This window comes from Egretta garzetta, unplaced genomic scaffold (assembly GCF_000687185.1).
Source record: "Egretta garzetta isolate BGI_Z169 unplaced genomic scaffold, ASM68718v1 scaffold706, whole genome shotgun sequence".
NCBI lineage: Eukaryota > Metazoa > Chordata > Aves > Pelecaniformes > Ardeidae > Egretta > Egretta garzetta.
This window is the reverse complement of record NW_009260015.1, coordinates 106928-130119: the sequence shown is the minus strand read 5'-3', so window position 1 is coordinate 130119 and position 23192 is coordinate 106928. Positions and strand designations below refer to the sequence as shown.

Here is a 23192-nt window from a genome sequence, read left to right as displayed (position 1 = left end):
GTGACTTGTATTTTATTTTATTTTATTTTTAATTTCGCTGGTCACTGGGCAGCAAGGCAAGTTCTGTGTGGTTTTAGGCACCCTGCCCATTGCGTGGGACTTCAGAAGTAACCGAGATGCGTTGTATTAGAGATTTTCGGGGCAGGGGTAGGGTAACGGTTGGACTTGATGATCTTAAAGGTCTTTTCCAACCTAAACGATTCTATGATTCTATGCTTTTTGGCAGTGAATGTATAGCCATTTTGTCCAGTTTTTCATATGGGGCAATTCATGAAGCTTCTCGTACTTGTGAATACATACAGAACTCTCAGACAGTTTGTACAGAGTTTTTTGATCCAGTGAACGTGGGAAGAGGTAGCGTGCAAAATGTATGTTTACATTTGGAAATCCAATATTTCCTTTTTTGTATTTTTTTTTCTTCCTTTTTCCCTATTTGCCTTATTTCAGTACCTTTAAAAGTATCTTTGCAAATAGTATTCAGATACATTTTAAAATGTTTTAATATTAAATATTATTTTAGCTATACGTGTGGTACCAATGGAGTATAGTATGTGGACTTGCTCTGAAAATGCTGCTGATGAAGACCTGCTTGCAAATTTACAGTCATTACAGAATCAGCTGAGGAGAACTGAAAAAAACCTGCAAACTGTAGAGGAAGAGCTTTCCAGGTATGAGTGTGTTTGGGAATGAGAGCAGCCGGTCTCTTGTAGTGTAAATCTGTCATATTTGGTGTAATGGATTGCTGCAAGTACCTCCTTTTGTGTTTTTCTTTTCATTCCTCTTTATGCGCAGTTTAAAAATAATAAAGAAAAAATGGTGTAGCAACTTTTTACTCTCCCTCCTAGTGCTAGCAGAAGAGAACATTGTGGCCACTGCTTAGATGAGGCTGTAGACTTCACTCTGGAGGACCTTGTTCAGCCTAATTGCAACTATCAAGGCTTTCCCGACTGCAAGAAGAAAGCTGGTAAAACATCTTGCCAGGATTTTCAAAGAAAATCTAAAGTAAATATTGTACTTTGTTACTTGTTACTGTTGTTTTCTCTTCTTTGCTATGAATATTTTTTTGCTTTTAGGGCTTGGAGTTGATACGCTCTAGCATTGGGCAATTATTTTAACGGAGCACTCTCAAACAACTGAAATACATTTGTTCTGCAGAGTATATATTGCTTACATCTGCATATATGTGGTGTGTATATATATATAAAAACCTTTTTTTATGTCTAGTCTTATTTGGTATCCACAACTTCTGATAAAACTGTGGAAGAAAATGAACGTCTTCAGGAGAAGCTGGATGCCCTTCATGAGCAAAATGCATCTTTGGCTTCTCAGAACCACTACCTAAAGAACAGAGTGGAAACGATGAACTTTGAATTGATGCAGTCAAAAACAAGAGTATGTATCTTTAGTGTATTCATCAAAAAAAAAACCCCCACGCCCAAAAACCTCCCCAGTGACCATGACTTTTGAGCCTGTAATTCCAAGCAGAAAATGCTATTTTTTTTCTCCTCTTAATCAGTCTAAATTTAGTATTTAAAGTTTAATATTCTATTTTTTCATAATATTCTGCATTAATCTTGGAACAGAATAGTTTGGAATCTACAACTCCATGAGGAAAACAAATATATTAATTATGAATTCTATCTATTCATGCTCCAAAGTTTAATCTCAAGCCAGTAAGTCACAGAATGAAGAACGCGTTATGTAAGAAAATAGTTCAATAATCTATTTAGTACTGTATGTTCATGTGTCTGAGCTACCTGAAGATTAATGTAAGTAATAACAGCGCAGCAGTCATTTGTCTAGAATATGAAAAACGACCTTTCAGGTTGGATTAATACTGCTATTTTGAAAAAGTGAAGGTGAGGTAGAAGGAAATATTGTACCTACTAAATCATTACTGGTTTATTATACACTCGTATATACAATTTTTTTCAGGACAACCATATTCTTGCATTTGGTTTATATGTGACATTAATAAAATGTAGCTATGCTTAAGGCTTTTTGTGAGAGAAATGTTATCTCCAAGACAGTACAAATAACTAGACAAAAAAAAAAAAACCGTTTGACACTGACATGGAAAAAACAAGTAGCAGAATATAAACTTCTGGGGAAAAGCAAGAGACAAGATCAACGTATAAGGAAATTGCTCCGCTAGACAGCGTATGACACAGGAATGGTGCTAGGGAACTGGAAGAATATTAAATAAGCACAAAATTGGAGGTCAGTTTGTGTAGATGACCTTCTACAGTAAGGTTAAGTGCACTGTGTCATTCAGTAAGCAGATTGTTCTTACCCGTCTCACTTGAAAGTATATATGCAAGTGTTAATGAAACCCCGAATATGTTTGTATTTCAGATTTCTTACCTTGAATCGACTTTAGCCAACATTCCAAAGTTAAAAGAACAGATTGTAAACTTGAAAGCAGAAGTTTCAGCTCAAGATAAAATTCTGAGGTAGTAAGTGTACTTTTAAGTCAACATTTTATTGTAGTCTGCTTGCTAGTCCAATCTCTTCTTCAGGCTGATATAATTCCTCTTACTCTGTGGGTCATGTAATCTGGGCCTTGAAACTTTCATTTTGGAGCTGTATATGGGAGGAGGGGGTTGTTTTATTTTGTACTGATATTTTATGTAGGGGGAATGTACTTCAGGAAATGGAGAGAAAAAATAACAAAGGCTGGTAAAAAAAATTGGTTCATAATATATGCTAAACATGAATGTGCCCTTATAGCTGACTAGAGCAGTTGTATGCTACATGACTGCATATCTGCTGTAGTAAACAGGCATATGTGTTTTCAAACGTGACTGTGCAGCTTGTAGCATAAAAGATTCTTTCTTTATGAATATGTTAATCAAGGCAAATGGCCAAATAAAGCTGATGTAAACAGTTTCCAGAGGCTGTCAGGAAGACATACCTGGCTGTCAGTTTATCTTACAACCTCAGGCTATGTAATATTCAATTAATACCTCAATAGTCTGTCTCCACAAAACAAGTGAAAATACTTACATTTGCATATTTACAAAAATACTTATGTTTACATTTTAGTGTTGTTTCCCACGTGTGCATCCTGACCAGTCATACCTATTGCCAGAAAAATGGCGATTTCTGCGTTCAGGTGTCATGACACAAAGTCAGCCATCTGGGTCCTTGGCAATCATGACACCTGATGCTTCTTGATGAGGTTTGGACACCACTCCAGACTGCAGATGTACTCCTGGGGAGTCTGGAGACAATGGGCGTTCCAAACCTGGTTTTGAGAGTTGCAGCGTGTTTGACTAGCGCTTCACCAAGCATCATGTGCAGAAAAGAACAATAGAAATCTGGTTTCTTTACAAAACTAATTCCTGTTTTTTAATTATGCTTTGTGTATTTGCTAGAGATACAGAAGATAAACTAGATCAAAGCCAGAAAACTGGAATGGAAAGAGAAAACATGTTGCAAAGGTACAAAAAGGACTATAAAAATCTGAAAATGGAGTTAATTGAACGAAGCAAGCAAGTAAAGAGGTACCTAAGTAAATTTAGTAAACTGAATACAGAATAATAGTGCATAAGTGTTTATTTCCATTGGCAGATGTTTACTTTGTGGAAGCAAATTATTTCTCTGCTTTAAGAATGTTATTTTTTTTGTAAAATGGGGAAATTCTTTGTGAAGATACTTATTAATTAAACAAGCACTTTTTAAATCTTGAAATTTTGCTGGTGGTTGCAGGCTGATATTGTACACTAGTAACCAGTTTATCACCTGGTTCTTTTCCTCTTCAGAGTAGATGTACTGCAGTGGAGAGCTGAAAGATGTCCAGAATATATTTTTCCTGAGTTATTTTTTTACTTTGTCTTGCAAGAACCTACAGTGTATGCTCAGTATTCAGCAGTATTGAGTGCTGTATTTTTGGGTTTGGTGTGAGGAAAGTGATAGAAGCAGAACTTAATTGAGAGAACATTTTTGTTATTCCTAATCTTACCGACCTATATAGTACTATTGAAAAGGGTGCTGTAATTCCATCCCAATCCATGTTTTCCTTCCCTATTGCCTCCTTTAACCTAATGATTGTGTGGCTGCTGGGAGGGTTAGGTAATTTCTTTCTACTGTTGGAAGTTACCATATACAATCCTATTGCCTCCAAAATGTAATTTTAAAGAAAGGAGAGGAACAAATAAAAAGATTCCTACCTGCCCAGTTCATTTAACTGCATTTCCTGGGGCAAAAATTAACTGAATGAATGACTTATGAAAGCATTTCTTTTTGAATGCAAAAGCCTTGTTTGGCTTGTCTGTCTACCCATGGGATTGCCTCTAACATTCCAATAGCTAGACAAATGGAAATATTGTGGGGCTTGCACTACTGGTGAGGAAATATGTGTTGATTTGTGCTCACTGTTCAGCGCATCTGGGGTTGGAACTAGCTGAAATTAGTTACTAGTTGCAAATATAAGTATTTTGGTACTTCAGAAAAACTGAGCTTCTGCCAGGTGTGAAAGGCAATGGACAGTGTTATAGTTAGTATTAACAATTATTACCGTTTGCTTTTAATCAGTAAATACAACCACTTACTGTTCTTTAGCCAAGCAAACTGATGTACTTCAGGCTAACACTAGCCTAAAGTTTGTTATTCTGAAATCCCTTTATTCCCCTTCTCTGAAATCTTTTGCCATCTCCAAGTGGGCAGTGGTCCTCAGACTGAGAAACACTGGTCTGAGAGTGGGCCGTACTTAGATGAGGCCCTTGCCCCATCCCCACAATTCCCTTAGTGGCAGAGAAACAAATGTTATTGAGCAGTGGTAATTCTTGCGTGGCTGTGTTGGGTGTCCTGAGCAGACTGCATACCTGAGTGGTCCCGAGGTTACTGTTCCAACTTATCTCTCTCTAGTGAGTAACGATAGAGGAAAGTAAAAAGGGGCAGGGGTGTGGAGTAACAGTGTAAAATAGTAGGCAGGCTGGCTTGCTGCTCTGAACAGTTGCTCACCTGGTATCATACCAGTCTTGGCTTCCTTTACTATTATTTATGCCATCTCTCCAGTATCCCCCAAATAATTTATCCTTTGATCAGTTCCTGTCAGTCTCACCATAATTCCATCACAAGAGCTTCCTTCAGTATCAAAATCTTTTCTAGTTCCCTTAAGCAGTTCAAATTTTAAGGAGTGCTGCTGTCTTCTGCTTCCTTATCATGCACGCTATCCCAGTCCCTAAAACAGGCTTTTACTGGTAGGGACAGGAGGGTGATTTGAATCAAACTCTCGTTGAAGGGGAATCAAAAGTGTTTATTTTTACAGTCTTAGTCTTATTGGAGTTTTGTTTAAGTTAATATGCAAAAATTATATTTAAAATTAATGAAATGCATTAAACTTTTTATTCTAGGGCTTGGAGAGTTGGAAGAAGAAAGGAAGTTACCTGAAGCAGTTAATTTAGTAGTTGTTTTTAGAAACTGAAGAAGATAGCTACAGAATGACTGAAATTTGTGGTTTTTAAAATTGGTATGCTTCTTTGCAGAGCAGAACAGCAAAGAAACAAAGCTTTGTTGAACGCGGAGGAGCTGACAGGAACTTTCAAAAAGTATAAAGAGAAAATAACTGAAAAATTAGAGAAGGTAGAGATTTTTCTTCACTTGTTTTTGCCATGCTATTAGGATTTTGCTTCTTCCAGTAAGCTAGGCAGCAAATAGAAACGGGGTTCACCAGTGGATCAATTGTTCCTGCTTGCTGGTGGCAAAGCCTCAAGAGAGGTGTGACAGGGTAAGCAACTGTTTGTGGTGATAACTTCAGGTATCCAGTTTTAAACTGTCTTTGCACAGTCTGGACAGTCTGCATCTTTGTGGTATTCTACTACTGCTGCTGTTTCTTCTGTGTCTTGCTTGCCAGCTGGGCATTTTACCTTTTAAAAGTATGTGATCCTTTTGACTCCATCTGTATGACCTGTTTAATGAAACATGAGCTAGAGAAGAGCTAAGATGAAAATGAAGTAATCTCCCGAGGTTCCAGTGGTCAAAATTGCTAATGCTTCCTGCCTTGTGGGAAGAGAAAATACAGGCCTGAGACAGTTAGCTCTTACAGAGAACTTTTGTTTGATGAGACTTCTTCCCTTGTGGAAGGAGGTTGCCAACCACAAATATGCCCTAAAATATTAAACCAAAATAATGTTACTTCTTTCCCAAATGACAGAAAAAAAGAAAACTTCTTTGCCCCTCTCCTTTTCTTCACAACAGTAAGCAATAGAATTATCTACAGGCTTACCAGCAAGAAAAAAAGGAACAGCATAGCATTTACAGTATCCTTTTAAAAAAAGCCTGTTGGCCATGGAAGCTTAGATTATTGCTGTATGGTAATGAAAAAAATTGCTTTTCAAGGTTAAAGCTGAAGAAGCAGTCCTGGGAAAACATTTAATTAATTGTGAAAAAGAAAAAGAGAAGTTGAATGAAAAGTGTGTCAGCTACAGAAAGGATCTAGACATCCTAGAAGAGCAATTAAGGTAACGCAAAGACTTTTTCAAAAACTCTGTACAGTTATTTGAAATTGCATGTTACAACTGTTACATGCTGCTCAGTTTGCGTAGTTCAAACCAAATCAGGACCAGCAGCAGTGGATCAGTATCACTTAGGATCAGTATCAGCAGCAATACAACAGACAAACCATAATACTGAACAGATGAAAAATGTTAGCACACACTTAGAAATTTCTGAATTCTTTTCTATAACTAATGCTTAAAAGTTCTAATCCCACACGCTGCCCCATATTCACAGTTACAAGCAACATCCACCAAGCCTGCTGGGAGCCTTGGTCGTGCACCACCTCTGTGGGAGATGCGGGTGCTCTGGCTTTATCTATACCTGCTCTGCTGCCTGCAGGCTGCGAATGTACATGCTAATGAGAAAACGCCCTATGAGTTCACTTACGCTGCCATGTGCAAGACCCTTGTTGCACAGCATGTTGTCAGTCCCTAGCTAGAATGAAGGATACTCTTGGCAGCCGACAGGGAGCCTGCACTCAGGCCTGAACAGAGGTTGTGGTGGTGGCTGTGACTTCTTCAAGTGTCAAACCAGGTTTTGACTGCCACTCTTTTCGCGCTCCAAGGTCTTTTCCCACTGTTACAAATTTTTATGTTTCCTTTCAAGCTGAACCCCCACTTTGCTTTAGAAGTCTTTTGGTATCTCCCTTATGGCTTTATTGAGGGAAGACAACCATCGGCTGGTTGTCTTTAGTGTTATTACGTTTGGACAAACACCTTCTCAGACAGTTTTGGGTATCCCTTTCACACGTGCTGTCCACACCCACGTTCCTGTCTTAACAATTGTCCTTTAGGCCGTTTTTGCAAAGGTGGGCAGTCTGTAAGCACCCTTACACTAGCTTGAGCCTGCTTAATAGCTCTCTGCTGCTGATAGGGGGTCTTTCCTCTAGACTGCCCTCTTTTCTCTGCTAGCTTGCTCTGGGTTTGACGCTCATCAGGACCTTTGCCAAGCTAATTCAGTTAGGTAACAACAGGTACTTTAAAAGTGAATAATTTGTGATGGGCTAAAAATACAATTCGCTTGCTGTACAGTCAGATATGAGGGGAGAGAAGAAATAGGACACCTTCCTCTCTTAGTAGCAGAATGTTCAACTAGCTCAGTCTTAGTATGTTATCTTCATCCACTGTCATTTTAGGTATAGTTATATAGTTATTTTATCTTGTTCCTAAATTTCCTTGGCTTCAGCACAATTAAAACCACCTTGATCTGTTTCCTACCAGTGACTTTCCTGATAGTGCTTAAAACTTAATGAAGTTGCTTAAGAATGCCAAGTAGTTTATTCTCTCCTGTTGTTTGCTGATAGCAGTTTGCATCTTGATCCTGAAAACTTTTCCATCCTTGTATGGAGCTAATCCTAGATTTTGAGAGGGAGAAAAATAATAAAACACTATAGTTAAGGCGTGTTCTTCTAATGCTTTTAATAATGAAAATACTAGTCTACTTCTCTATGTTGAGCTATACGTTTAAATGGATGTGGTTTTTTTAGGCTATTAAAGGAAGAGAATTGTAGTGCAAAAGAAGAAATTAAAACTTTAGAGGCAAAAACCACTGAAATGGTATCAATGCTGACTCGGTCTGGTCAGAAGATCATTGAGCTTGAGAGTGAACTTAGTGAAAAAGAAATAGTACTTAAAGAGAAAGATGCTCTAATAAGTGAAAACGCAGAGCTGAGAGCACTTACTGCACAGCAACATAACTGCTTGAAATTATGCCATCAAGAAATTGAGGATTCAAGGGAAGAGCTCAACATGCTAGAAACCATTATTTCCCAGTTGTCTCAAAGTGCATCTGAAGAGGTACGCTAACTGATTCATCCTTAGAAATTGTAGTGTGTGTCTTAATTCTCACTGATGTTGCATGGAAATCCTGTATCATTCTTGAGAAATAATCTGAGTAAAAAATCTTTGGTTTTCAAGATGTGTGGATTAAATGTTTTCTTAATTTAAATATTTTACTTTTGTCTTCTCATTAAAGAACAAGGAATAGGTGCTTTGGAATTGATTAATTAGGAAGCATTTAAAATTACACTTTCCGTTCCTCTGTTCTATGCATTGATTCTTCAGAAGTAGGTACGTTCTCTAAAACATGATGATGTCCTATTGTGTGACACTGAGGTTCTTCTCAGTAGAACAGTAGGACATTTCCCATATGGCAGACACATTGTGTCACACAGCCAGAGTCGACGTGTCAACCTCAGCAATGGAGAAATGAGAGCAGGAGGGCTGTTTGTAGGAACTTTTTTTGTTGGGCAAGAGAAGGCACATCTTCCCTGACTGTGAATGAACTTTTGTTTTACTGGGATGAACCCTGGCTTATGAGACTGAAGCTCGTACTGGTGAAATTTATCACTAAACTGAGTGAGTGGAAGAGTCCTGTAAAACAAGCCCAAAGTTGTGAATTGACTGGGGTTACTGGAGGAACTGTTCGTGAAGTCGGGAAGGGCTAGAGAGATGTTATGAGGTCAGGAGTACAGATTGCATCAGATATCTTTATTTTTGAAGTATAAATGTCAGTAGCTGTAATGAAAACAAAATCAAAAGTATGCTTTCTGTAGGATTTTGGAATTGCCAAAGTGACCTCTGCTGAAAAGAATATAGTAATTTTGTATAGAAATGATGGTTGGGGCTGTCGTGACCATAGACATTTATTTGGAAGAGCCTTAAAAATTGTTTTAGGGCCCTTTTGGAAAATATTGGAAACATTTGGGATTACTTTAGTAATTTAATGGAATATTCAGAAGCCTTCTGTAAGTTGAGGAAAAAATGGTATTAAATGTAGTCATTGAAATCTGAAAGGAAGCATGATGTGAGAAGTTCAAAACATGGAATTACTGATAGTATCTCCATTTACTTAATTTTTTACAGCAAAAACGTTCATGCTTCAGTACCTGTACAAAGATATCTAAAGGAATGGTCTCAGTTTGAGGGCCTTAATGCCTTTAATTTCTACTATTGTGAGACAAACCTGCAGTGCTCTGCAAGCACTTACTTAGGAGAATGATTTTAAAGATCAAGTTATCTAAACTTGTAACATCCTGGCATACGTGTCTTAACATTTATATGCTACTATAACACATGAATTCATCATGCTGTGAAGCAATAAAAAGCAGATTTTTGCATTGATCTTGGTTTTCCCTTAACTTTTAGTTTAAATGGCACCACTTGAAACACCAGCTCTCCAGTTCCTCAACAAAAGAAGTGCTCTCTGAATCTTGTTGTGAATCAAATAAACCTTTGATTGCAGACCTAAGGTATAACTTTCTCGTTACTGAATTAAGTCAAGAATAGGCAGATCGTATGGTGGTATTAGAAGTAGCATGTAGAATGAATGTTAAATAATTGTCTCCTCCTTTATAATAGCGTTAAACTGGCAATGAAAGAAGCAGAAATTCAAAAGCCTCGTGCAAACTTAACTATCTGTAACGGAGCTGAGCACCTTTCTAATGATAATGAAGGACAAGAAAATAGCAGGTTATGTGCCCTGGAAACGGAGCCTGTCAAATTGATCAGAAGTCAAGGAGGTAAGCTTACTGAAATAGCTGTGCAGTTCTGACTGATTAATCCACAGAATAGGATTTTTTTGTTGGGGTTTAAATAGTTTTTATAGTTTTGGTTTTTTTTTTTTAAAATGTATCTCTGTGAGCTAACAGATATGGTTTGGTTGAACCGGGAGCATTTTACCACCTTGGAATTCTGGAAATTGTCACGTTCTCCAGGCACAATATTCTTCTTGCTTTTGCTAGTTATTTGTTCAGCAATATCCAAGCTATGAGTTGTGTTGAAATAGAACCATGTATTTTCTCTTTATGCAGGTTATGTTAAGGTCTCCATATTTTCTTTGATTCATTTCTCTGTATCCTGCTGTTGCAGAATTTCTGCAATCACTTCTGTGCTTCCTATTGGGACTGCTCCATGAAATGACTTCAGGGCACCTGTATAATGATTCTGTCTTCAGTTTTTGTTGTTTGTTTGTAAGGGTGTTTTGTGGGTTTGGGGTTTTTTTTGTTTGTTTGTTTGGTCTTTTTTCATGAGTCACAGCTTTCATTTATGTTACAGGGGAAAAAACCTAGAGTCTTTTGTCTGAATACTATGTTCAATATGCTGTCATTAAATTATATTTCTCTTCTCTTTGGTTTGTATGATTCTTTGCTTGAGTACTGGTTTGTATGTTCTTTTATAAATAAATCTTAAATTTATTTTTTTCTACTTTGAGAGAGGAAAAAATGTCAACAGCTGGAACTTATCAGCAAGCAATTTGAAAAGGAGAGGCGAAGATTCCAGAAAGAGATAGAAGAGTTACGCACTAAACTGACCAAAGCTGATGATGAGAATTCTTCGTTGCAGACCAGCATGGCTCAGAGAGCCAGTCATTTTCAAATCATACAGGAAGACCTATTGAAGAAGGCTTCAAAAACCAGTAGCTTAGAGCGAGAAGTAAGTTTTTAGCAGCACTGAAAAAAATGTCACTTTCTGTTTAGTTCAGTAATCAAAGATAATTAAGACAATTGTTATGGAGAAACTGCAATTGCCATATGAATTTTAAAATCTGACTTATTTAAGAAAAATTGGAAATAAAATTTTGAGCAAGCAGAAAAACTTTTAAGATAGCAGCCTTAATTTGTTAGTTGTCAGAAATCTCATTTTAAAGCTGATGTAGTTAGTGGACTTTACTACTACTATTTTGATTTGTTATGTGGAAAATATATGACTAGTTTGGACGGGGCTCTGAGCAACCTGATCTAGTTAGTAGTGTCCCTGCTCACTGCAGGGGGATTGGACTAGATGGGGGTCCCTTCCAACCCAAAAAATTCTATGATTCTATGAATTAATGTGTGATCTTAAGAAATAGATGGAAGGAGCAGTTGTATTTTTTCTCATTAAGTGTTTGTATAGTTGCCAGAGATTAACATCATTACCAGTGTCACAAAAGAAAGAAATTAAGCTTCCTCTAGCTCTTTTCTGGCTGAATAGGTTAAAATGCTAGTATTTACATTGTGGTGGTAATGTGTTTTTAGAATTCCGGCATAGTGGGATTTGCAGTATTTTGTAATAATAGCCATAAATGTTATAAACCTGTAATAGCTAATTCACTCATATGGCACTGATAATTATAATGAATTGGATAAAATTGAGTTAAAGGGTCCTAAATTCTTCTCTGTAAGTAATAAAGTTTAATAGATCATACAAAAATAAACAAATAAGTCATTAAAAAATACTAGAAAATAATAGTAGCTAAAACGGAATTGGTGATAAGAAAGTATATACGAATACTTGAATAGACCCGAAACAGTTGTCTTCATGCTGGTTTTTGCCGTATTTAATTTCAGATAACAAAGAAATCTTCTCAACTTTCTGCACTTGAGAAACAGTTGGAAGAAAAGACTACTGCTTATTTCGCTGCTGCAGCAAGAAATACTGAGTTGGAAGAAGAACTCATGGTAAAATGTTCTCAGTGAGAAACTACATTTATGTAAAATGAGATAAATGGAAATTAAAGTTTCAGTTAAAACAGTATTATTCTGTGTATTCAAAATGGATAGACTTTCAGATCTGCTAAATAATCTGTGCAGGTTTTAGACAGTGCAGTTTTAAAAACTGAATAATCTTGCTTCAAATAAAATAGCCCTTTTTTCCTGCTTTTGAACATGGTAAGTTATTCATGGACATGTTACTTTTTCCTTGTGATGATATCTGCAGTGCAAATCTGGTCCTACTGGAATCAATTGTAGCATTGCTGTTGGCTTCAGTGAGAGAGAGTTCTATCCTTGCTATGAAAAATTTCTTTTTGTCTTTGTCAGAATTAAGATTTTTCCATCCTTTGAGCTCACACACTACATCTCTTTTTAGTACGCACTTAGTAAAATTACCTTTCCCCCAACAGAATAAAACTACTTCTAAAATAGCGTTTACATGATTGGTTTGGTGTATAGGATGAATAGGTTAGGATGTACTGTGTTGGCACTGTTCTGTATTTCTTTTTCAGAAGTTCTCAAGTAGTCTTCCGTATGAAACTATTAGGATAAGAGGTAACAGAGGTGGATCCCAAATGTTAACTGGGACATTGGACAAATCACTTCACTTCTGTTTTTTTTTTTTTTTTTGTTGTCTTTCTTAAACTGTATGTTTTTAAGAAATACATGTAGACGTGTGAATAAAAAAAGTCTTCTAAATGGTAAGTGAAGAAGGCAATCTAACACTTGCAGCACTGTAAATTCTGGTCTGGATATTATTATACAAACTTCTTTAGTTTTGGGAAGGGGTCTAAGGTTGCTAGAAAAGGAAAATATTTCTGTGGTCCCTTTCAAATGGAAACCTGTGTTTTAAAGATCCCATCTATCCATGTGAACGTAGAATTTCTTTTTGTCTTTGTCAGATGTTCCTTGCTCTAATTGCTATAATCCGTGCCAGTAGTCCACCTTGGCAGACACCTTGCTTTTCTGTAGTGGCTGCATTTAGTGGCATTCTGTATCTATATTGTAGGTGTGACATCCTCTGAGATGAAACATCCTGCGTATAAATTCAGTATTTTCTGTGTTGTTCTCTTAAGAAATCTAGGAACTCCATCATCAAATAAAACACTATCTAATATCACAGCTAAATATTTTTACTAAGTCCTTTTTGTTGTTGCTGTTTCCCAGGGAAAAAACAGACGCATTCATGAGTTGGAAACAACTATCAGCGAAGAACATGAGCAAATAACTTCTGCTTTTGAAAAAGCAAAGTTGGTTCACCTTGAGCAGCACAAAGAGATGGAGAAGCAGATTGAACTAGTAAGACCTTCTTTGTGTGCTAGTATTTATTAATTATATACTTGGTAACCTTTTTCTGCATTAGTTTCTTTGTCTTTTGAGTAGTTCTGAGGCAGATGTCCAATTAAAGGGTTATATTATCTTCTCCTGACACTTCATTTTCCATCTGACACTACACAATCTCATGATTTCCCTCTGAGATTCATATCCTCTTTTCTGCTGAACTGAAGAGAAATAGGGACTTAGGAAGAATACTGTTGTTCTTTGCTCCAAACACCCGGAGGGGGGAAGTATAGCTTCTTTTCCTACTGGGGTTAAAGCGTGACAGCTTCTAACAGTATTCTGTCATTTGCTGAACCTCTGCCAGCCCGAGCCTTATGAGCATCTGTGTTCAGGGAGAACGGCTGGCAGGGTTTTTCAGTCATTAGAGAAGAATTCTGTTGTTTCATGTGATTAGAGATATAACCATGGCTATTTCTAGCTGTTAAAGAAGCTTGTCATCTTTTGCTAAAGAATGTATGCATATCTTGCTGTCTTGGCTGATGACAGGCAATTACATTCTGCCTGCCCTCATTCTCTTGATTCTCCTGTTGTTTTAAAATATTAAAGGTTTGGGATTTCTTGATGTGTTTAATACTGTGCAATATTGCTGATGGCAGCAATGTATTTATTTTTCAATCTTAAAGTGGTGGGTGTATAGAACTGAATGACATATTTAGATGCACAAATTCTCTGAAAAAGCTTGTAAACCATGAATTACTTATGGGCAGCTTCAGACACAGCTAGAGAAAAAACATCAACAATTCACTGAACAAGAGAAAATAATATCTATTTTGCAACAAGATGTTATACATAAAGAGCATCGCATTGAATCATTGGATGGGCTGCTGACAGAAAGCAGAGAGGTAAGGTTGGCTCTTGGCCTTCTTTAAATGCAAATCAAACAAGTGGGTAGCAATTATGAAAAGCATATCCGTGAACACATGGGAAAATTGGAGAAAATGAAAGATACTTATGTTTTTACTTCGTAATTCTTGTTGAGTAATTGACTGATTCTAGGGTAGTCCCCAGCTACTACTACTGTAAATTGTACAAACTAATGACCTTTAATTATTTTCTATCTCAGCATTCTGTTTATGCCTCTGGTTTGCCCCTTGGGCTTCTCACTCTTATCAAAGGAGAGAGATCTGGATAAAGAACAGGCGCATTTATTCTGCGCTAGGTGGAAAACCAAGAATGTTCTATTATGGCAATGCTTTATTCCTTTTAATAATTGCTGGTACTGAAGAATACGAAGGGACACCTATCAGGAACCAAATTCACTTCGAAGTATGATGTACACAAATACAGTATGCAAGCAATTGTGTTTTAAATACACTGATCAAAAAACAGATGCTTAGTATGAGTTTTTATTAGTTAAATTACTGTTACTATATTTACATTTTGTTTTCTTGAATAAAAATATGTGTATGAACAGGAAATGAAAAATCAAAATGTCAAGAAAGATCAAGGATTGAAGATGCTGAAAAGTCAGTTAACAGAAGAAACAATCAAAGTTAGTAAGCTCTTTGTAATTTTCAATTAATAGTTTTTAAGTTTGCAGTAATGGTGTATTTCCTTTTATCCTCTACAGACAAACTGTATTAAGGCTGCTTTATAGAAATTTGTCTCATGTAAATATTTCAGAAGTTGCTAACCTGAAGTCTTTTTTTTTAATTAAAAAATTAATTGAATTAAAATTTTTTTAATTAAAAAATTAATTTAATTGTGGTGAAACCTGCAATAAGAGATTATGCAATGCATAATTGCTTTATAAAACTGCTGTACTTACAAATAGGGCAGATTTGTGCTTGTTGTACTCTTGAAGTAAAACATTGTCTAACAAAGATAATGTTACGGAGGTTTAGGTATGACATATGTTTTAGACATGTGATATTGTAATAGCAGTCATGTTTTTAGCCATCTATACCTCTTCCTAGTGTTTGCCTGATAAATATTTTACATGCAGCACTTGCAACAGTTTTTTAATAAACCATTACCATGTGGTGATTTACCACAGTCAGGTTTCAAACAGTATTAAATCTTTAGAATATCACTAGATGAAGATACTGGGGACCTAGCTGGTAGCATACTCTTTCTGCACTTGTGCTGGACCAGTTTTCTATCCAAGTGGCTTTGTAGTATTTGGGATGTTCTCCAGAGATTTAAAATTAGGACCCATGATCACTTTTCTTTAAAAAGCTTTTAAATTGGGTGGGGAGAGAGGTATGAAATCCAATAAGGTTTAGAAAATGGGTAGCATTGAAAGCCGTTAGCTGATCTGCAGTTAGACTGAGCACAGTTCTTGTTGATGAGAAAAGTCTTCTTAGCATTGAAACCAACCAGTTAAGAAAAGTTTATTATGGCTTAAGATCTCTGGGGGATTGTTCATTATAATTTTTATCTGTTCGAGGTTGTAAGATATTTGTTAGAGATTACTCAAATCCAAATTAATAGTAAAAGGGTAAAACAGATTAACAATGGTGACATTCCTAAAAGCTTTTTATTTCCCTTTGGTAGAACTCAGGCACCGTTTCTCAGTGCAGAAAGGAAAATGCTGTTTGCTAGCTTTCTGAGAGGAATTGTATTAAGATCTGAATGGGTTTTTTTGAAAAGGACTTGTCGCGACTCATATATGCTCATTCCAAATTTATTTATAGAATTCGATATGTAACACTTAATATGTAATAAAACGTGGTGAATTAATGATTTGTTATTGGGCATATGTTTGCTTTTAAATTTTATCTTCCGACAAATACTGGAATATCTTGTCATAACTGATAGTCTCATCTGATTTAAACACACTCAAAGTACTGTAATTTAATTTCACAGATAATTTTAATTTCTGAAATATTATTTCTGTTTTTATTATAATCTTCCATGCCTGTTTTAATGCTCTTTAGATAAAATGTCTGAAAAGCTACACTTTTACACAAAGAGGTGTTTTAAGATTTTTTTTTAGACTAGTTAACAAAAACCATGCCGTGAAATTTTAAGTAATCTGTTACGTTCAACTAGGTGAGACAACTTGAGTCAGCACTAGACTTATGCAAGGAAGAAGTTGCACTGTATTTGAGTCAGTCACAAGAAAACAAGGAGATATTTCAAAATCAGCTCAAAAAGAAGTCTGAAGAGGTAACAGCTTGTTTTAACAACTCTTCCATATTGCAGAGAACATTTGTTATGAGTGATATAGTCTAAAAGTTTGTGAAATAGGAGACAAACCTTCTGCGGCAGGAACTGTGAGTGGGAAGTAAGCTGGGAGCTGAGGGTAAAAGGGGAAATCATAACAAAGAAACACTGCATAAGCTTAGGGAAAAGAAGTACCAAGATAAGTGAATTGTTGAGAGAAGGAACAAAATCAGAACTAAGTGAAAAAAAGCATTATCTTGGAGAAAAAAAAATGGGAGAGTGTGCTGTTGCAATATAAACTTAGGTGCACATAACTGATTTGTGTGTCAAGTATCTTAATGGGGAAGAAGCCCTGGGCATAAGAAAATTTTTACTTCAAGCCCCTGAGTTTTATCACACTTTTCCACTACTACATGAAAGCAAGAAAGAATTAAGTTTAAATATTACTAGTATGAATTTTTATTTGTGGTGGTGATTTAACCACATAAACTAATTACCATAGTAGGCTGTTCATACCAGTGCTGCTCTACCTGCTGAGAGATAGGCTTCAGTCAACTGGAGATTACTAGGCCCTGTACTGGATAGAAATCTATGGTCTGTGCTATGCATAAGTCTATGATATTTACTGCTGCTTTCTAAGCCCTAAAATCTGTTGTTCTTATTCTGCATTTGAAGAGACTGGATGCTGTGTGAAACTCAAGAGTAGCAAGTGAGGCTTTGCAATTTTGACCAATGTTTTCATAAGTAAGTGACAGAGTCACTACTTCTGCTTTGGAGTGAACGATTAGTGATTTTCTCAAATTTTTTTTTTAAGAACCTTTCCTTTTTTTCAGAAAATTCTTGGCATTCATCACTGAGAAATCAGGCTGTTCAACATCTGACAATTCAGGCACTCAAATTCCTGTTTTTTATTGGAATTAATATTGTCATGGAGGCAGGAGGAAATAAAGGGGAGGACTGAGAACAAAATCTCAAGGGGAAAACAAGGACTTTCTGAGAAATAAAGTACAAAGAGTGAGAGAAGGAAAAGTAGTTCAGTAATTTGGAAATGAAAAATTTGTTATATACATTTTTTAAATATTGACCAAGTTAGGTATATTTAGAAAGCATGAAGTCAAAAACTGGGGCTGATAAGTTACTTTTTTTCTCATTTTATACAGCACAACTCAGTGATGAGTTATGAGATGTGTTATATACTGTCGAAACTGTAATGCAACTAAACTTGGAGCCAGAAGTTTTACTGAATCATAGGTGTGATTCTGTGCTCATAGAGAATGAAAAGAATAGCTGATGCAACAAGTGCAAATAAAACTGGTTTATTGTAATGGAAAATAAATGTGTTTTCAGGTTCATTATTTACAGAAAGAAATAAAACTAAAAGATCAGAATATTCAGGACACAAGTGAACAAAATATTCTCCTACAACAAACCTTGCATAATCAGCAGCAGATGTTACAGCAAGAAACTATTAGAAATGGGGAGCTGGAAGATAATCAAATTAAACTTGAAAAACAGGTATGGTATGGTGAGAATTGTCCACGTAAAGACAGATAATTAAATGCTTTTATACATGTTTTTGTAATACCTTTAAAATCTGAATGGTTTTTTGATAGTTATTATTTTAGATATATCTGAAATTAAAGAGTTCAGAGGTTTGTTTTGTCTCAAACCTGGTTCTGTGCTATTAGAAACTCTAGCTAGCATTAGAGTGGCTAAGTACTTGGAAAATCAAACTCTGTACTGCAATTAAGGAGAGGTGTATTGAAATTGAGAAAGTTGAATCTTGTTATATTTACTAGAAACTACTTCTCTTTCAAATGTGACTGCAAAGTTCTAGTTTTATATAAAATTTTAGACTATAAAGAAATCTGTTGCCTTAAAACTCGCTATGTAAGTTGCAAGACATGGACGTGTATTTCTTTGGTATCTAATTTAAAAGTACCAACACTTTTAAAATTGCATTTTAAACAGGTATCCAATTTGGAGCAAGAGCTTCAGAAGCAGAAAGCAAATGCAGAAGATGAGTTGAGAAAGGCAGAGGAGAAACTGTACCTAGCTGCTCAGGAAGCAGATTTAAACAGAGAGAAGGTGGATGAACTTAATAGTACAATCAGGTAGGTTTAAAATAACTGAGAGGCATATTCTGCAGATGGACATATCAGTAAGAAAGATTGGTGTCTGTAATGGTATTCAGCTATGTAGCCATACAATTCAGTATCCATATGAGCATAGACTGGAAACCGGAAGGGAAGTTTCTAACTAGCAGAGGCATGAGTTTCTGGAACAGTATTCCAATGGAATTAACGTGTTTCCAGTCAAGCTATTTAGGCTTAAGATGGCACTTTATAACGCAGTTCAATTCACAAATGTATCAAGTTGCTTGTAATTCTAGATCGTAGATTCTAGGAGAAAAGCGTACTTAAAATACGAATAAGAAAGTCATATTGTTCACAAATGCTTGTTGTCTTAGAACATGTAAGGACGTACATGTATCGCTTTTGTTATTACAAGGTTAATTTTGTTCTGGTTGCTTCTGTTTAGACAAATTAAATTGGAGATGGATCGGTGCAAGAATGAACTTGCTGGTATGGAAAAAGAAGTAGTACAGTTAAAACGAGATGGTGAAGGCAAAGCAATGCAGATAAATCAGTTGGATATTACTTTAGAAGAAGCACGATCAGAGCTCAATGAAAAGGCAAATGAGGGTAACTTCACTATTTTGTTTCTCAGGCTTCCTTTCATCGTGCTATTTCTCTGTATGTATTAGACTAGACATTTTTCCTTTTCCTCCCTGTTGTTTTATAATCAAGTACATGAGGAGGAAAATATGGTAATTTTGATTGAGGGGTTACTTTTTTTAATGTGTTGGTAATTCCATAGTTCTTAAAAGAAATAAAAACACCCCCCACAACAACCCACCCAAAACACCCCCCCCCCAAAAAAAAACCCACAATTTTTTTTTAATGTATCTTTGCAAATTCTCACTTTTGTGGGATGTACCTTTATCCTGGGTGAAATGAATAAGTAGTTTTCCCTGTACATTGATAATGCAGATTCTTAACATGGTAGTCAAACAAGACACATAAATTTAATACAGGCATATGCTGTTTACAAAAATTCAGCTCTTTAAAACAAACAGAACCTCCCCCAAAGGAGTCTATGGAAATAACAAACTTCCCAGCCCCTCTCCCTCCTCCATTTAATTTTACCATTCTTTTAAATCTGAGGCTTACTAGCAATTCTTCTTGCGTTTTCCATAGCCCTATGTATTCAGTTACTAGGTTGTCTCTGTACTTTCTCCTTAACCAAATGTCTTTAGATACTTCCTCATAAGTCAATTATAGATTATGAACTGAATAAAAACAGCAAAGACTTGGGTGCCATGAAAAGTTTGTTGTATAACCTCAGAAGTCACTGTTTTTCTAGATTTTCCTAAAAATAGTGATACTGAAAATTGATTATGACCACAACTGCTAGTAGTGTTGCATAAAGACCCTGACACTGCTGATTAAACAATTTGTTTTGTATTTTGTGTGTGTGTGTGTGTGTGTAAAACAGTGAATGATTTAGAAGATAAGCTGCTTCAAAGTGAGACTTGCCACAGGGAAGCCTTACAGAAAATAGCAGAACTAGAATCTGCATTACAGAATGCCCATGGAGAATTAAAAATCACTTCAACACAGCTTCAGGAATTGCAAGATGCATTACAGAATGCACAGTCCTCTCTGGAGGAGAAACATGTTGCTATCTTGGATCTAACAACTGAGCTCAGGTAAGTTGGTATCTTTTCCATCTTGAAAACTTAGTTGTGTTAGTTTTTCCTTAGGAATAGCAAATACTTTGGATGGTCTTTTTTTATTTTGTTAGCATCTCTCTCTAATTTTTGGGTGGCTTGTGGCTGCAAAGTAACTTGATACAGTAGCTCCTCAGCTCACTTTTAATTTTTAAAAGCGGTGCTGAATTCTTTTTGTGGAATTCTGTTTTAAAATCTGCTAAAATTATTTTCTGAAACCCAAAGTTGTGAAATAATTGTAAGAGGAATTACTTTCTTTTGTAGACAAATTGTCCGGTTTCCTTTCTGACCATAAATTAACAATACTTTCTTCTGTACTATTCTTTTTTAAGAATATGTTGTCCTGATAACCAACTAAATAACTCGAATAATGAACTTATTGGGAAATTTCCACCTGGAATATGGTTAACAGAATTATTCCATTTGGCTTTGATTCTTTGCAGTCAATTAGTTGACTCATGTTTTTTAAGTAATAGATCTCATGATTTTCAAGCTGGATACTTGAAGCTAAGCAACTGAATGTGCATTAAGCAATTAAACATATGAGAATTACAGGTATTGCAAGGGAGAAATTGAAGGCAAAAACCAAGAACTCCTTGACATGGACCAAGCATTGAAAGAAAGGAATTGGGAGCTGAAACAAAGAGCAGCTCAGGTCAGATCATGTTATTTTACTGACAATTACCCTGTTATGTAGTAGATGACTTATAAAAAGTCTGCTGGGTTTAATTGCCTTCACGCATCATTCCAAACTGTACTGTTAATATAGCCACAATGTCAACCTCAAAACCAGCTGTGTGTTACTGAAGCCTTTGAGGTATTAGGAAAATCAGGTTGCGCTCCCCTAGGGACCACAGGCTACTGTTTCGATAGAACAGAAGCCTTGTGCAAACCTGTCCCATAATTCTTAGTGATAAAGTTATAGGACAGCTGTTGTGATCTTGATGTTTGATGAAACAAAGGAAAGATCTGCACTGAAGTGTGCTTGGAGATGATATGCTCCGGTGCAAACAAGGAAAGGAATCTGTTTGATTGGCTCTGAAGCAGCCTCTAAATATGAAACAGTATCTGTGTTGGGAATAAATTTCCATAGCTCACTTGAAATATTTTTGTTCTGGCTTCAGGATTTGATACCCATCATGGAAAAACTATTTTTCTGTCACTTATAATTAGCCTTCCTAGCTGGAGTTAGCAAACTTTGTATCCAAGAATATTTGAGGTGCAGAGAGAAGGAGGGGTGGGGATTTAAAAAAAAATCTGTTCAAGGAACTGACACTGTGAAGAGGCCAGACCTTCCAATACATCCTTGTGACAGTACCCTGCGAGCTGCTCCCGGAGCTCATCAAAGCAATAGGATTTTTTTTTTTTTTTTTTGCTTGGACAAAATTTGGGACTTTCTAACAAGATGGATTAGTGTAAGCTACTCATTATATTCCATTTAAAATGAGACCTAGGTTTGTATTCTGTGTATCTGAGGACCCAAACATACTCGGTTACGGACTTTTTCCTAATCTGCTCCTTTTCAATTTGTGTTTAGCCCCAACTTTTCAAATGAAATAGCTAGGGTGCATTTTTGTATTGACTGCTTGAGAGAATATTCTCAAGACTATAAAGGATTAGTTTCATTCCTTCTACTATCATGTTTTGTAATATTACTTCTTGAAATCTGCGTACTACTTCAAAATAAATTATTTCCTTTTCTACCTCTAGATTACACAGCTGGATATGACAGTTCGTGAACATAGGGGAGAAATGGAACAACATATAATTCGATTAGAGTGCAATTTAGAGAAGTCGGAGTTAGAAATTAAGGAATGCCATAAACAGGTAATTCTTGCTTAAATTAAACTAACAAAGGGCAGCTAACTGTATGAGAAAGTCTGGTCCTAGGACACAATAGCTTGCCAGGTTTAATCTGGAAAAGTAAAACTGGTACCTTATTGTAGGGAGAGGGAAGGGAATACCTTAATAATGTACCAGCAAACATGTTTTATGTTTGTCAATTAAAACTAAAAATTTTGCAGGGCAATACCAGTATAAAAATGAAAATGTATTTTTTTGCTCCCAAATGGCTCTTTTAATAAAGGAAAATGTTACAAAGCAAAATAAAAAATTGATAAGGGAATCCAAAGTCAGAGATAATACTGATGGTATTTGTGAATTTTGTTTGGGTTCCTGCTTTTTTTTTTATTTAAATTGTCCCCATTTCAGTAAAATATCTGTTCTGATTTAATTGCATTTTCTGTTCAGATTGAGAGCTTAGAGAAGAAACTCCAGCATTCTAAAGATGAGCTTCGTGAAAAAGAGTTTGAATTGCTCCAGAGAGATCAAGAAATAAATCAGCTGAAGAAAAAAACTGAAAGAAAACAACAGAGCCTAGAAGCTCTTGAAAAGGTAAAATGTTCTTTGGGTACACAACGAATTATCAATTTTTAATGCCATTGCTGTAACTGCCTGGAAGGAATGATATGGTGTCTCTGTAGACTAAGTGTCATTACTTCTCCCCAAGTAATTGTATTGTATATCCTGGTGTTTGCTGAATCTTAATCCCCTGAAGTTAAACCAGTTTAATGATTTAAAAATTACAAATTTAATGGCACACTCTTAATTGTCTGCTTTGTGGAGAAAGTTGAATATTGATTATCTTTAGTAACCTGATGTTCTGTCTATGGACGTGGTCTTCCTTGAAATGAAAGGAAACAATATGCTGTATGATGAGAGCTTCTTATGACTTAGGTATTTGTCTTGTGAAAATAATTGCATCAAAAGAGCACTGAACGCTAGCATGTTTATAGGAATGCAAAGAGAGAATTTTTTGGCATAGTGAATGGGAGCACACAGGTAGAATGGAGAAGATAGCTAATTTTTCTTTATGAATGATACAAATCTTTGGCTTGGGGCATGAATCAGTCACTACAAGTACAAATGCAATCCGAGATAAACAGGCTTTCTGCAGATATAAGTACATTAAAAGATGCT

At 36.0% G+C, this 23192-nt stretch overlaps 1 protein-coding gene across 1 annotated transcript; it reads left to right on the top strand.

The window, feature by feature from the left end:
* The first annotated feature begins 534 nt into the window (after positions 1-534).
* On the top strand, positions 535-22649 carry CCDC18 (coiled-coil domain containing 18). The gene is made up of 23 exons (XM_035896099.1): positions 535-668; positions 846-1002; positions 1225-1392; positions 2356-2453; positions 3378-3506; positions 5490-5586; positions 6343-6464; positions 7988-8297; positions 9648-9751; positions 9861-10021; positions 10714-10934; positions 11828-11938; positions 13139-13270; positions 14020-14154; positions 14727-14804; positions 16307-16423; positions 17768-17935; positions 18392-18534; positions 18962-19125; positions 19979-20192; positions 20769-20868; positions 21924-22040; positions 22464-22649. The coding sequence occupies exons 1-23, from the start codon at positions 538-540 to the stop codon at positions 22647-22649; spliced, it is 3363 nt and encodes a 1120-aa protein (XP_035751992.1). The 5' UTR covers positions 535-537.
* Positions 22650-23192: the final 543 nt, after the last annotated feature.